Source organism: Sceloporus occidentalis, unplaced genomic scaffold, assembly GCF_023333645.1.
Source record: "Sceloporus occidentalis isolate IW3139 unplaced genomic scaffold, rSceOcc1.0.p SCAF_68, whole genome shotgun sequence".
Lineage (NCBI taxonomy): Eukaryota > Metazoa > Chordata > Lepidosauria > Squamata > Phrynosomatidae > Sceloporus > Sceloporus occidentalis.
Window position 1 is genome coordinate 4,815,530 of NW_028317048.1, and position 14,471 is coordinate 4,830,000.

Sequence of the window (14,471 nt, forward strand, 5' to 3'; positions counted from 1 at the left end):
ACACTGCAACGCACCGTTTTGGTATGGAACAGGACTGCAGGTGGAAGGTTTGAGAAAGCCGTATGGGCAGTGTGTAAAATGCATTACGATGTCGCAATAAGTCTGCTCTTAACTCAAGCGGCAAAAGTTGTTAAAATAGTGCGAGACGAGGTGCAGCAGGCAGGCAGTTAGATACACGATGAGTATATAGAAGAGATTCGTCATCTGCAGATATATTTCGGGGGTTCCTTGCTGCACCTCCCCCCACAGCCAGCTCTAGAAATGTTCTTGCTCCAGTGCTTCCCAACTACAGTTTCAGTCGACGGGCGCTCCTATGTTGTTAACAATCCAAACAGATGTCTTCTCTAGCATTTGGAATAAAATATTGGAATCGGAAATGGTGCATTTTAACATTAATAGTAATAAATATAATTTTCAGAACAGAACAGGTCTCCGTTGCTTGCAGCTAAATAAAAATAAATAAAAATAACTCTTCTCCGTAATATACATTACAATGTGGCCATCGTGACACTTAACACAGGCGAGGGATGTCAACCTTCCAATGTCATCGACCTCCCATCCAATCACAGGCAAACAAGGTCATTATATATCTGTCATATATGATGAAACTCTGAATCTTCATATCACACCTTTTTTTTTTTTTTTTGCTGTACACTTTTTCTTTGGTCTGCTTGTTTTATGGAAAAAAGGTTAAAATGAAATATAACCAATAACCGAGGGATATCTAGTGGAGAATTTCCTGCAACAAGGATAAATTATTACCGCAGGCTAAAGTACACACTTGTTAGATCTATTGTTACACAATGCTTCCTGATAGAGCCCCCATTACTATCAGCAAACTACTGGCTTAACTTACAATATGGCCTAAAAGTGAAATAAAAGACTAAAAAAAGAAAAGAACCCACGAGCCTGGAGTAGGAAGTCATCCTTGATGGGTGAGATGTTTGTAATCCTCAACTAGATAAGCCTCCTTAATATGTTATGGTCCGGCGTCTCTATAAGCATATTCTTCTAACCTTGCCACCACAAAATGACACGAGGAAGAATCAACACGCAGAATGCTACTCTTGAGACTAAAATGTACAGGGAAGGTATATATATATATATATATATATATATATATATATATATATATATACATACATATATATGTGTGAATATTCTTTTTCTTAAAAACATATCTAGACAATACTATGCATATAGTATTAAACTGCAGACATTTAATAAGCAACACAAACATGAAGTTCTAATCCAATGTGCTCCCATGTCTTGCATGTTGAAAGCGGCCGTGGTAACGCCATTAGTTATTTTTTCGGAGTTAGTAAATGGGTAATATCAGTTTTAAGAAGACTGTTTTCCAGCCATGCCAGACCGAAAATATTCTGCGTTGAATGTAGACACATCAGGGTAGGTAGGGCTGGTTTTCCCGGACAAGTTTGACCGCCATGTTATTCCTTAATATATTTAATATTTGTTTAAATGTAATCTCTGCTCACTTACGTTGTGCCTAGGGGTGCCAGGAATGTAACCAGAGCTCTAATAAGAGAAGCTGATTGCTGCGTCTTGGCTGCAGCGATGCTAGGACTCTACCTAGCGCTAGTCACTCTGGGACAGGTTCCTACAGAAATACAAGTTCTAAAAAGAAATATTAAAAACCTTCCCTCCTGTTTTATCTCCGCCATACATTCAGGAGCCCAAGGAGCGCAGCCGGTTCCATCTATCAGCGTAATGTGACACATTTATTTACCACTCCCATCAGGCATTTAAATCTTGCTGAGGACGATGGTACCCCCCAACAACAGTGGCTGCACGTCATTAGTCATTAAAGGGCCTCCACCACCTAAAACAGTACATAGAGCAGATAAGGTGATCTATATATTGTGCTAATTGAACGTATAGATCAAAAGGAAAGCCATTTCATTAAATGTTTGCACCGTCCCATGTATATGACATCATCATATGGCACCACATGCACATAAACTACTTTTTTGTTTATGGTGTCACACAATGATGTCACCGACTAGGGACAAATGTCTTTTTATTGATTTTGATTCACGCTACATATTCAAAGCCATGTTCCAGGAATGTAGAGTTTGTTTCCTCTGCTCTTCGTTCAGTGTTAAACCCTGTTTAGGTTGCACGATCCTTTGATTAACCCCTTGTAACCTGTTATCACTTACATTAAAGCAAATCACGCTGAATTTGCGACAATTCCTCTGAAACCTTTGGCGGAACATTTCCCTGGTAACTTGTCCTATGCAGAAAAGGACTGCAGAGCATTGAGCCGCCGAGCCGTCAGCGGGGATCAGAGGATCCGTTTACAACCAGTACCCTGTACTGAATCTGCTGTTTCAGTGTACATAAGTGCTCTTTAAATCGCATTATGGAAAAGAGAATCAGATTTTTATCATTGAAACATTTCATGCACGACAGATCTACAGAGCATATAGCACCATAAAGAACTTTACTGCAAAAAGTGACCGAGGAGCATGGTCTGTTTCAACCTTTTTTCATGCATAAACAAACCTCATATGATTGCTGTATTTACACGTTTGCGCAGGGCAATAATTAGCACATAGGATGCCGGACGGGGATAAGTACATAGCTGGTTCTTTCTCCCCACTTCTTCCAGCGATGCACTGTGTCAGCAAACCCAGAAAATGTCCAAGCATCAGAATTACCATTACTGTATTTATATAAAGCACCGATATAAGATAGTTCGTTAAAACAGTATTTGGACCTACGTAACGATTTCATCAAAGCCACATAACCCAATGTTTTATTCCATGCAGGCCTTTTCAGCCGGGTCTTTGGAATCATTTTCTTTCCGGTGAACACTTCCCGAAAATAAATGCAAACGAAACCTGCGCATGTTTCCCAGCCTGCGTTAAAAGGTTGCCTTAAAGATTAAGTGCCAATACAGCGTTTTTGAACTGCCGCAGAATTCTGACATAAATTTGGGGTTTAGTCACTAAAGGGAGAGCTGCGGTCGAAACACAATTCTCTCGTGAATAGAACGTATAGCATTATACCCTTTTATTACAGTGCTGTTCATCGCGCAGGCTACATACCCCCACCAAGGTTTTCCATAACAGCGGTAACCCGCTTCACCCCTACACCTGTTCTTGGACCACAACACCCACATTTCTCAGTAGCCTCTGAGGCTGGCAGAGGGTTATCAGTTGTAGGGTCGAAACAGCTGAAAGGACCTGGCATAGCAAGTTGATTCTTTTATTATACGATTGGTGTAATAAGTTGAGCTTCTTTCTGGGAATGCGTTATAAGCCCTTGTAGCGCGCAGTGCATGCGGAACTGCAGCGGTCTGCACATTACCACCTGCAATCTTAGAGGCTACAAGATCCAGTACCTTGAATAGCCTTGGACTGAATGTAAGCCAAGCATTGAAAAGGTTAACCTACCCCAGCAGCCTCAGATTGAACGATACTGTCATATGGTGCTTTACAGAAAAGGGTTAAGATTTCCCTTCATGCCCATTAACCCCTATGTTTGCCAGAATGTTGTCTTATCACCTCTGGCTTCCAGCGGGGACAGTGGGCTTGCTTCTTTCTTGCAAACATTCCCGTGCTTCCAAAGGTTGATCTCCTGTTGGATGTAAGGGACTGGTGTGTGCTGGGAGTGGGGTAAGAGAGGATCATGGTGTGGCTCAGTCTATTCACATATTATGTATTATATTTATAGATATTATTTATATAAATATTTCCCTTATATACAGGTGAGAGGTATCTCTGCAGTAGGATCATGAGGTTGTTGCAGCCAGAGAATGGTCGAGTTCGGTGCTGTCGCAATCAGAGTCATCGTACAGACCCACATTCTGGAAAAGTACATAAAAAATGATGGTTCTTCATTAGATAAGATTAGAGGGGAGATGGACACACAAAAAACTACAATCCCCTAAGGGCAAATGTTCATTAAATATACACACACTGCGGGTTTAAAACAAACATTAAATGTTTTATAAAGTTCTTTTTTGGTTTTAGCAGCCATCGTGATTCCTCGATTGAGGCCACTTTGGAGTACAATGGCCAAGGAACAATAGCAGTGGCTGTATTTACATCAACCACAAAAACATCACTACAATGAAAAGTGCGGAACCAATCACAATTCACAGCCAAGCAACAAAAACAAACATTTTTAAAGACCTTGTGCATGGCTACTCAAAACATTTAGACTAAAAAAATATATATTTCATTACATTGAGGTTTGGTGTCCTTGTAATTCCACCGCGTTCTAGTTCTTGATAGATCTTCTAAGTTTTGGTTTATATAATTTGACTGGATCTTTTACATTTTAGCTGCCGTGCAACTAGAATGTTTCCCTTTTTATGCCTCTAACAAAAAATGTAGCGGGGCAGATGGAAGCTGAGTCTGTTTTACAGGGGTATCGGGGGGAACTCATCATGTTGGGCTGTGGTTTGTTCTCAGTGGCCAAATCCAAGTCCAACAACCTACAGCTCCTGTGGTCATCAGCATAACTTTGCAACCCCAGCTCTACTAATTTGTTACTTGACTTTAGAAGAATTAGAAGAATTTAGAAGCTTACAGCAAGTGAGTTGCTGGTGAATTCCCTGCGATTGGCGATAGGAAAGGTAATCATATCTTTGGTGAATTGAAACCAACTTGCCCCTTAATGAGATGACCCCTTAATGAGATGTTTTCCACCCAGACTTTCCTGCTAAAGTTAACTCAAAGGCTTTGTCTTACCTCTCCTGCAGTTTGTTCGTTGCTAAGCTGAGATTTCACTTTCTGGACAACAGCTTCTTTTTCGGAAAGCCCGTCAGACTGGGTCAGGAGATCCAACGGCGGCTCGGAACTCTGGGACACAAGATCCTCGGATCGGTCATCTTGACGCTCATCTGTGTTGGTGCTCAGCACATCGGGGGTGACGCTGTGAGAGGGGTCGGTGGTGTTACCTTCTTCTCCATCTGACAGATTTTCTGAACTAGGGGACTGGTGCTGGGACATCCCCGTCTGCCACCTGCACAAGTACAAAGCACAGTTATTTACTGGCCGATACACAACACCCCGCTTACGTTGTGTAGTCCTGAACATGTTCAGCACTCATGCAGTAACCAAAGCTGCTGTGTTCAGATCTGCAGTGGAATTATTGGACTTGCATTTCTTGCAGGCTCTTTTTAACCTGATAATAGCCAAACTCTACAAATAAAGCAAGTCAAGAATCCTGGGCAGCGACACACAGTCCAAACAGAAGGCTCAGTGCATTGGGTTCTAGCGCAGACTGGGTACAAGGTGTCTTTACCGGTATAAAAATGATAGCGCAGGTACTGAGAGATGACACAGGGCAGACTGCCCACAAGTGATAGACGGGGATGTCTCAATTCTCTTTGATCCAAGCCTCTAAATGGCTATAAACTCATGCTTTGGGCTGATGGATAAAAGTATCCCTGCACATATATGACTGTGACTCTGCATACGTGTATATCACAACTAGTGTCACTGAGGCCAGAGACGGCAGCGGGAAAGTAATTAACGTCCCGATTGCCCATTCCTGTGGACGCCCACGTGCCGATCTTCATGCAACTCAAGTAACTGAATATTCATGTTGGGGTTTGTTTTGCAAGAATTTATGAAAAAATGATAAATAACATACAAAGCACCCCCAGATCAACAGTTTTATTTACTACACTTCCTGGTTGTTACCTCTGCCTTCGTTCCATCTCCAGCTCACTGTCCACCTCCCCCTCTTCTTCTTCTGACGACTGACCTCGCTTCTGAGAGACAAAGAGAAGGCCGTTACCAACAGGATCCTCCTTTCTAGTTAGCTAGCAGCGATCAGACAAATGCAGGTGATGGGAGTTGTAGTATGCATCAAATGTGACCCAAATGCTCAACTCAGAAGTGTGGTACTTATGACCAAGTATATTCAGGACTAGTTAATACTCATCAGGAATGACGAGACCAGTTTATGGTACCAAAGCATTTATGACACCATGTATCTATAAAATCAGACAGGATGGGTATGTATTCTGTATTAAAGAAGATGATTTTGGTGCAGAGTTGGAAAAGTAATCTCATCACCATAGCAACCATTGGAATTTTCCTGCAGATTGGACACTGGCTGCTATGGTGATCACTTTTAAAACTTTGCGTCAGAACATGCAATGTAACTGTCACCTATTTCTAGTCCTCTCCAGAGAATGGATATGGTGCATCACTACTAGTGTAGGAGTGATGATAGCATCGAAAAAGCATGTCATAAGACATCCACGCTGACGTCTCTATAGACGTAGCACATAGACAAACTCCAACACATGTTGTTTAAAAATATATATCTATATCTAGCTAGGATTCATACAAACCCCATAATACCCCCTTTTCTCAGAATCATGAGCGGATTCAGATATTTGGACCTGTTTAGAATCCTGATTTTCATGCTTAGAAACTCTTCCTTGACAATTGTTTTATGAATTACTATACAAAAATTAACTATTAGATTTTCTTTTAATTTTCTGTTCTTTTATTGTCTGAAGTGGTTAAAAAGACTAACCCTAACCTTAAATAGCTTTAAGTTAGAGGGCATTATTACAATTAAGGGTGCTCAAAAATATACTTTTCTTATCACTGTCCATTCATACAAAAAGGCTAGTGAAGTTTCAGTGGCCATGTGCCCAATGCTCTTGTAACAAAGCATTACTTGTGGCCATCTTCAGTGTTTTAATGTGCTTGTTGTAGTGTTGATAATTAAGGGTAATGATACGCATTTTCAGTTCCTGAAAACAACTTTTAAAACAGGCATTAAAATAATGAAATAAAGCATAATGCGTTTGGATAACTTGCGTTTGGATAAAGCAGGATTCTTAGCCCTAGATGTACTCATGTAGTATCTTTTTGGGCAAACGTGCCAACAGCAGCTTAATATAATTAAACGTGTAACACTTTTATTCATATACCTGGTTCCTGGTGACAGCCGCCCTGTAGAGCATTGCTGCCGGTGTCAGGTGCTGCGCTCTGGACGCTCGGCCCCCTGCGGCACGGCCTGATGGAGAGTCCGGGCTTGGAGGTCCAGGCAGGGAGCGAACAGGGGAGCATTCTGCACTTTGGCTGCCCCTACGGGCCTCGGCCTCCAAAGGGGTACATAGTAGGTCAGGACTGGAAGAAGACAGAGGGTGTGGATCCCTTGGGGGTGTCTGGCTCTGGGGAGCGGGTTCAGGAGTAACGGCAGCCCTCAAATTAACCATGTCTTTAGCCTTGCGGTAACGTGGCTTTCCACGGCGCCCACGTCCAGGGGATGGGGGGAGTTTCTGGCAACCAGTCGGGGTTGATGGAGACAAGACAGAATCCACTTTTGGAAGTAGGACTTCAGACTTTAAAATGTCTGGCCTGAAATAGAGGTTAGGGTTAGTAAGCTCAAGGATATCAATCCTGCTTATGTTAAGTTGTCCATAACATAAAATGTGTTCACTTCAGGGCGCTGCACAACAGTCAACTTCATGTCACGTCATGTCTGTCGTGTTAGAACTAAGTGTATCCGAGGCTTGATTCTGTTATTGGAGATAATTATATACATTTATATACAGTATACAACAGTTCTTCCACAGACTACAATGGAAAAAAAGGTTTCAATAACATTTGTAGCTGTAATCATTGAATTTAGACCTACATGTCTAGGCAGGCAACAAAGAAATGGTACATAAATATCATGCAACCCTGAATATGCAATTCTATGGAATATGCAATTATAACTATGCTATGAAGTGGAGAAAAGAGTGTTGAGTAACACATTAAATACCTGGTAGGGTATTTCTTGCTACCATAAGAATTGTCTTTTTTTTTAATGAAACCTATAAAAACACAGACGTCTAAAACATAATATCACCTTTTTCCATGTGGGGACAGTTTCTGGGGCACATTCCTCTTTTTGATTAGCTTCTCCACCGTGCTGGAGGGACGGGGCTGCTGCCGAAGAAGTGCTGGGTATTTCTTCTCCAGGATTTGCTCCCTTCTAAAAAAAAAATAGCACACCAAGCGATACAGACTTCATTACCCAGTTTCATAATGTCCAATAACAAAGCGTACGAGTAACAAGTAAAGAAATAATGCAGGGACCAATTTTGCCATTTAGAAAAGCAAGGTGGATATACGTCTATAAGATTCTGATTCCAGAATTTAGCCTCCTGTTGAATAGTTATTATTTGTCTTGTTGTACAGGTTAGTACTGGTAGCTTTACACATTAACAAACCTCTGTATACTTAATTTAACTCTACCCCAGAAGAACGTTACCCTGCATCTTGTATTTTATCCTCTGTGGCTCTTGTCCCTACAATTAGCTATGAGTAGTAGAAGTTAAGTGGGGCAGGGGTAATTTAAAACTTTAAATCACTCCTGCCTTCTATTCCTTTCCCACATAGGCACAGATAGCTCATCTGTCGGAAAAGTGAGTAGAGATCTGGTCCATGAATGGATCTCTCCTGATCAGTTGCCTTGTCATTGGCTGGATACTCTGACGAAGGATGAAGGGATGTGACATAATATGAATGGTCACTGCGTCTAAGATCACGAGGAAAAAGACAGCTGTATGGATGAGACCTGTCTGCCTTTGTCAGATCTGCATCCCCTTGAAAACTATAAAAACCTTCTTACTTTGTGATATTGGTTATTTTTTGGGGGGGTACCTTCATATCTATCCACAGACAATATCAAACAGCTCAGCTTTACACCCGGGAGAGCACCCCCCAATATTCAGTAAGCCACCGGCTTCCTGACTCCCAGCAGCTGTAACTGATGGCCATAACATGATGCACACAAATATCAAAGTGCTCACCTGAGCAGCTCTCTCTCCTTCAGCTCCAGCTGCAGCATGAGAGAATTGAGCTCCACGTATAGCGTATTAGCTCTCTGTAATTTGCGCTCATAGTGCTCTCGGATATCAAGAGCATGCCTGTAGAAAGGGAGACATGATGACGCATTAGGAGAGTGAAAGGACTATTATCCACATCATCTGCATCTTACATGGAACTGGGTGTACAAGAGCCACCCAAGAAGTGATTTTCTTACTAGAAGGTAAAATACGACCGGCTTGCAGCAGCGATCAGCAGGGGTACTTCATAGTGATTGCAACAAATTGAGAGGTTTTATCCTCCTCTTTTTTTCCACTTTTTGATCATATTGAGATTCATTTCTCCTTTATTTATTTAGAAAAGTTATCAATAACATTCTAAAGTGAAAAGCATACCCTAATAACCTCATCATCCTGATTATCCTTACGCATGAATCACAAACCTGTGCCAAGGGGATATATCATTTGGAAATCTAATTCATAAAATGAATATATATTATGGGAACACTAATATCAAATATTAAAGGAGTACTAATTAATACATTGAAGGAAAACTAATTTGCATTTAGAGGCAAGAACAAGACGCGTATTATACGTGGTCCCACTGTTTATAACAAATGTTTATGCAGAGATAATAAGATAAATGAATAAGATAATTATATTGCATGCTCTCATTACTACACGTGTAGACAGTGCAATACATATGGGTAGGGGCACTCTGTCCCCTTAAAGTTCACCGGAAACCTCACCGGAGCTCCTCACGGCGCCTTGAGATCAGCTCCTCTTCCAGACGCTGCAGACACGTCCCCTCTGACTTAATTTTCTCAAAATGCAGCCGGACTTCGTCACGCCACTCCACCTAAGACATGATAAAAAGAAATGGGGCATAACAACATCGCCTAGCAGTTATTAGGCGCCACTATTACAGCATCTCTGCCCGTTATTGCCCCTAATGCTGCTTATTTGTAAAAAACACTACTGCGTCACATGTCATCTTCTTATAGACAATGAACACTGATTGTTGATCTAATGATGCTAAACGCACCGTTACTCTCAGTAGTGTTATAAGGTCAGATGTCTACCTGGGATTTGAAATATGTCTCCTGGGCGGTGGACAGGACGTCGGCGGAGGCGATATCCAAATGCAGCAGGATCTGCCGGAATGAGGGCCTGTTTCTTGGCTTGCTGTTCCTAAAAGCATAGCAAGAAAATTCTCAGCATAAGAGAAAATACATATCTTAAAATAAGAATCAAATTTGTATACAGGGCAGGAGACAGAAGAAACATGTACAAGGGATCCCTCTTGTTTATATGTCAACAAAGTCTTGATTTCTCAATCAGCTCTGGTGCATGCAAATGTGTTAATATTATACCAGTCCAGTTTATCCGAACCCCCGTAAATCATTCAAAGGACCATTTTCATAAGAAAACTGAGGATCGTGGGATTTAAGAAAAAAAAACTAATGTCCTCATGTAAAGAAACGATAGGTCTGCAACAGCATAAGGGGCCTATGATATCTCTGGTAGGAGTGTAGACTACCGGACAGAGAAGCAGAGTTTGGACACACCCATTACACACCTACTCTCCACCCAATTCCCTCCCATTAAAGGCTATCTATGGTTAGCCCCACCACTACACTCCCCCAGTAGGTAACCTACCCTGGGAAGGTCTCAGGTATGAGAGTGAGCCACTCACCAGCACTGCCGCAGGAGAAGCTTGAAACCATCAGGGCAACTTGAGGGCACAGGGAGATGCAGACTATTACTCCCAACGCCCCAAATAATGGCTGAGGAATCCACATCCTTGTACGGAATCTCACCAGTCAGAAGCTCCCAAAGGACAACTCCAAAAGACCTTAGGGCAAAAAAGGTGAACACCTGTTAGATGTATTACATAACAACAGAGACTAATCAAGTATATTATAAAGCAGAGAATACTTGAACATGGCTTAGCTTATGAATAGCAAGGTATAGCTACATGTGAGCTATTTATAATTATAATGGCAATATTGTATATAGCAGTCATACATAGATGGACAGTGATGGCACAGAGGAACCAACTGCCCCGGCCCCTCCACCATTTTGGACTTAATAACTTATTAGTCAAGCTTTGTGCACATCTCAAGCTTTCTCAAATTCATTTACTGTGTTTTCCTGTATTAGTATTCCAGGTCTTCCCTTTTTCCTCACAGTAACCCAATGTAACATAGTAACATAGAAGTCATCCACCTTCTTACTTTCTTTCACGCCTTTTAGTTTTGGCCCTCTTTCGTTTACTTAAAATGCTTCCACCTTGGGCTTTAAGTATGCCTTAACATATTTAATATTTTCTGTCACAAACCCTTCTCCCTTCACTCTTCTAATTTATATATTAAAGGGGACCTCTCGCCATTTTATTTTACTAGCAACAGATTAAAAATTAGTTTTCCAAATTTTGTTGTTTTCTTTTTTTTCTAAAACAGTTTGACTTTCTACATAATATAATGTTTTCAGGTAGGTGCATATTAGCCCAGAGGCGAGTCTAGGGTTAGTGACACCAGCCCCTCCCGTAAATAACACATACTACAATGCAAACTCACTCTATAACCATACACTAACACATACTCACTCTAATACCACACACTCTCTTTCCCCCTCTTTCTCTCAGAGGCCACTAACTCTAGGCTCCCCTGACACCATATACTGATACATGAACACATACACTAACACTATATGCTAACACACACAATCCTTTTAACACCAACCACTTAAACTCGAACACGATACACTTACACTAACACACACAATAACACCATATACACATACACACTCTCTCCCCCTCAAGACGTCTCCTTTAAGGTCTGGGGTGCTTGTTAGTAGTCCAGATACAGTTTTACTGGCACTTTATTCAATTCTCTCTAAATTATGTATGTCTTTATGAAGATGTTCTCCAGAACTGAGCACACAATTTTGAATGAAGTCTGGCAGGTGGTCTTTAAAGAGGCTTTTTGTATATTAATGTATCAGGCGTTTATACAGTGATACAGACAATTCATGGTCCAAAGATGCTGCTTACCTGTCAAATATACAGAGTGCTATCCATCCTAAAAACCTTTTAAAATATTATGGTTCCTGATCAAAGCAAGCAACCATTTTCTACTCTATTTCTTATCACTGATATGTCTACCATTGTTTAGCAAAGTTGTGTGTGGCAGAAACACTTTCTTTTAATGTGCTTATATTACACAGTTTTGGAACAATGCTTTTTAAAAAGAAAAAATGCTATATATATAAATATATCTGTTATACCATAAATACAATAAAGGAAATCCAAAAAATATAGATGATATATACATACAAATACAAAGTGATTCAACGTCTGCAATTATCTAACTTAAATAATACATATTTACAATAAATTGTATAATCAAAGGAATTACTGTCCATAAATCACACCATGATTTTTAGTTTAGATACCTCTTGGTAATGTTGGTGTATGGAGCAGCATTGGGTGCAGTTTATATTATCACCAGTAGATGGCGCTTTAAATATGATAGCAAATTCCTGGTAAGCTTTTTAACAGCAGTTGTCTGTTGCTGTTTGCACCAAATAAGTTAAAGAATATAATAGTATCTTATGCAGATGCATTCTAAGTATCTCTTTTTAACAGGCACGGTAATTCTGTGGGACCCATATCCTCTGTATGTTTTTCTTCCATTTATGATGACCCATGTTTCTAGCTTAGAATGTTGTTATATTTAGAGCATATCACAGTGTTGTACAGCTCTGAATATCACAATAAAACTCAATTACATAAATAGATTTTAGATAAAAATCCTTATCTAAATTGTAAGCTTGCGAGCAAGACGCTCTTTACTTAATGTAAAGGTTCATCTTATGGTCTGTCAATTTGTGTTTTGTCATACCCTGTGAAAGCCTACAATGGTTTTGTCATACCCCTTGAAAGTAGGGAGAGGCTTCATAAATTGTTGGCAAGTAGAAGATAATAATGGGGAGTATGTAGGCAAGAGTGAGTGTAGGTGTGTATGTATGTAAGAGTGTGTGTGTTAGCATGAGTGTGTATATATGTAAGTGTATGTTAGTGTGTGTGTTAATCATATCCCCCCTCCCTGGTTTTGCGGCAGAAAGTTCCAGCCCACCCCTAAACTGTAGGTGGTTTTAACTAATACATTTATGTAAATGAGTGCCTATTTGCACTAATGCATATATGAGTAAAGGCTACATTGCCGTAAACAATATGCATTTTTTGTGTTTTGGATCATATATATGTACAGTATTAATGCTGTGTTCGTGCAAGTCAGCTCCTAACCTGCTGACCTTTGTCTAAATCCTCATTTACGATATTTTTTTTAATTGTGAGAGGAAGCTGACGCGGGAGACTGGATTGCAAGATATTACAAAGAGAAATAAAATATAAGGGATTGTGCATTTTATATATATATATATATATATATATATATATATATATATATATATATATATATATATATATATATATATATATATATAGCATTAAAATAATTTATATAACATAAAAATAATTTATGACATTCTAATGTATTGTGAGTCCTTGCAGCTCCTTAACATAACAATCAGCATGCATGAATGATTTCTCTTTAGCATGAGTAGGGTTGGTAGGACTGGTCCCATGGGGTGGACTGACACAGCTGGTGCGTGCATTAACCCCTTGTCTCTGCATCTGTTTATAAGCCCTAAGCTCAAACAATGCAGTCAGCAGCAGGGATGGGGGAGGAGTAGATGGCTTTCCATCATTCTTTGCTTTGTGCTAAGACATAGGAGACAGAACACAAAAGGAACAGCAGAAAGAGATATAGAAAGTGAGAATGTAATCAACACGTTCAAAAAGGTCAAAGGACAGAAACAATGTAGTTTGTAAAAAAAGAAAGAATGGCGCAAGATGATGGATTGCTTAAAGAGCACCCCGGCGTGTTATTAATTCTGTCTGCATCATGATCGTGCTCAGTATAAAATAGATCTGTTTCAATCAGCTAACAAACTTTGAAACCCCACCTGCGTCCATGGCCAGGTTTGCACACCTTGTGTGTGTTATAGTGCCAACTACAGGTAAAACGCGGTAACTGCATCTCACACATGACATTTCATCAGCACTGGGTGTGCAGACACAAGGTGATTGATTAAATATTAAACAAACTTGCTGGCTATAAGATTTTGCGACATTATTAACTCGGATTTATTTTTTACACTCTACATACACAATAACAATTATTTTATTCTATCATGGGGCGCCTGCTTGTTCTGGATTTTGCCATAGTTGGGAAGGAAATGTTCTATGTTATGACAAATAATTTGCATGCAACATCTAAACATTTTCAAGATTTATTAGCTATTGCCCGAATCAGTAAGCAGAAATATTCTCCCGTGACTAGCTGGCCTTAAAACCTTTAACCAGATTCATTCCAGGTGGAATGGTGGGGAATGTTATTTAAAAAAAATCTGAGTTGAATGAATTAAGCTCTTTTGTAGAAATCCATTAGGCATTAATTTCAGGAGGTTTATTTACAGCTCCTAATAAAATGAGTCATCTTTGTCTTGATTAGAAAAGCGCCCGCAGGAGATGAGGTCCCATCTGCAACGTATCCTTAGGAAGCTTATGTAGCTTTAGACGAGAAGAGTG

At 40.2% G+C, this 14,471-nt stretch overlaps 1 protein-coding gene across 1 annotated transcript in view; it reads right to left on the reverse strand.

The window, feature by feature from the left end:
• Nucleotides 1–3,757: 3,757 nt before the first annotated feature.
• The window catches only part of LOC149286576 (mitogen-activated protein kinase kinase kinase 12-like), a 20,594-nt gene continuing 9,880 nt past the window's right edge, over nucleotides 3,758–14,471 (reverse strand). The window contains exons 5-13 of the mRNA XM_089493992.1: nucleotides 10,512–10,670; nucleotides 9,898–10,006; nucleotides 9,565–9,674; nucleotides 8,801–8,917; nucleotides 7,855–7,980; nucleotides 6,929–7,358; nucleotides 5,679–5,749; nucleotides 4,722–4,995; nucleotides 3,758–3,832 (exon numbers count right to left, since the gene is read on the reverse strand). Of these exons, the coding sequence (XP_089350118.1) occupies nucleotides 3,758–3,832; nucleotides 4,722–4,995; nucleotides 5,679–5,749; nucleotides 6,929–7,358; nucleotides 7,855–7,980; nucleotides 8,801–8,917; nucleotides 9,565–9,674; nucleotides 9,898–10,006; nucleotides 10,512–10,670 (1,471 nt within the window). The remainder of the gene's footprint in view (nucleotides 3,833–4,721; nucleotides 4,996–5,678; nucleotides 5,750–6,928; nucleotides 7,359–7,854; nucleotides 7,981–8,800; nucleotides 8,918–9,564; nucleotides 9,675–9,897; nucleotides 10,007–10,511; nucleotides 10,671–14,471) is intronic.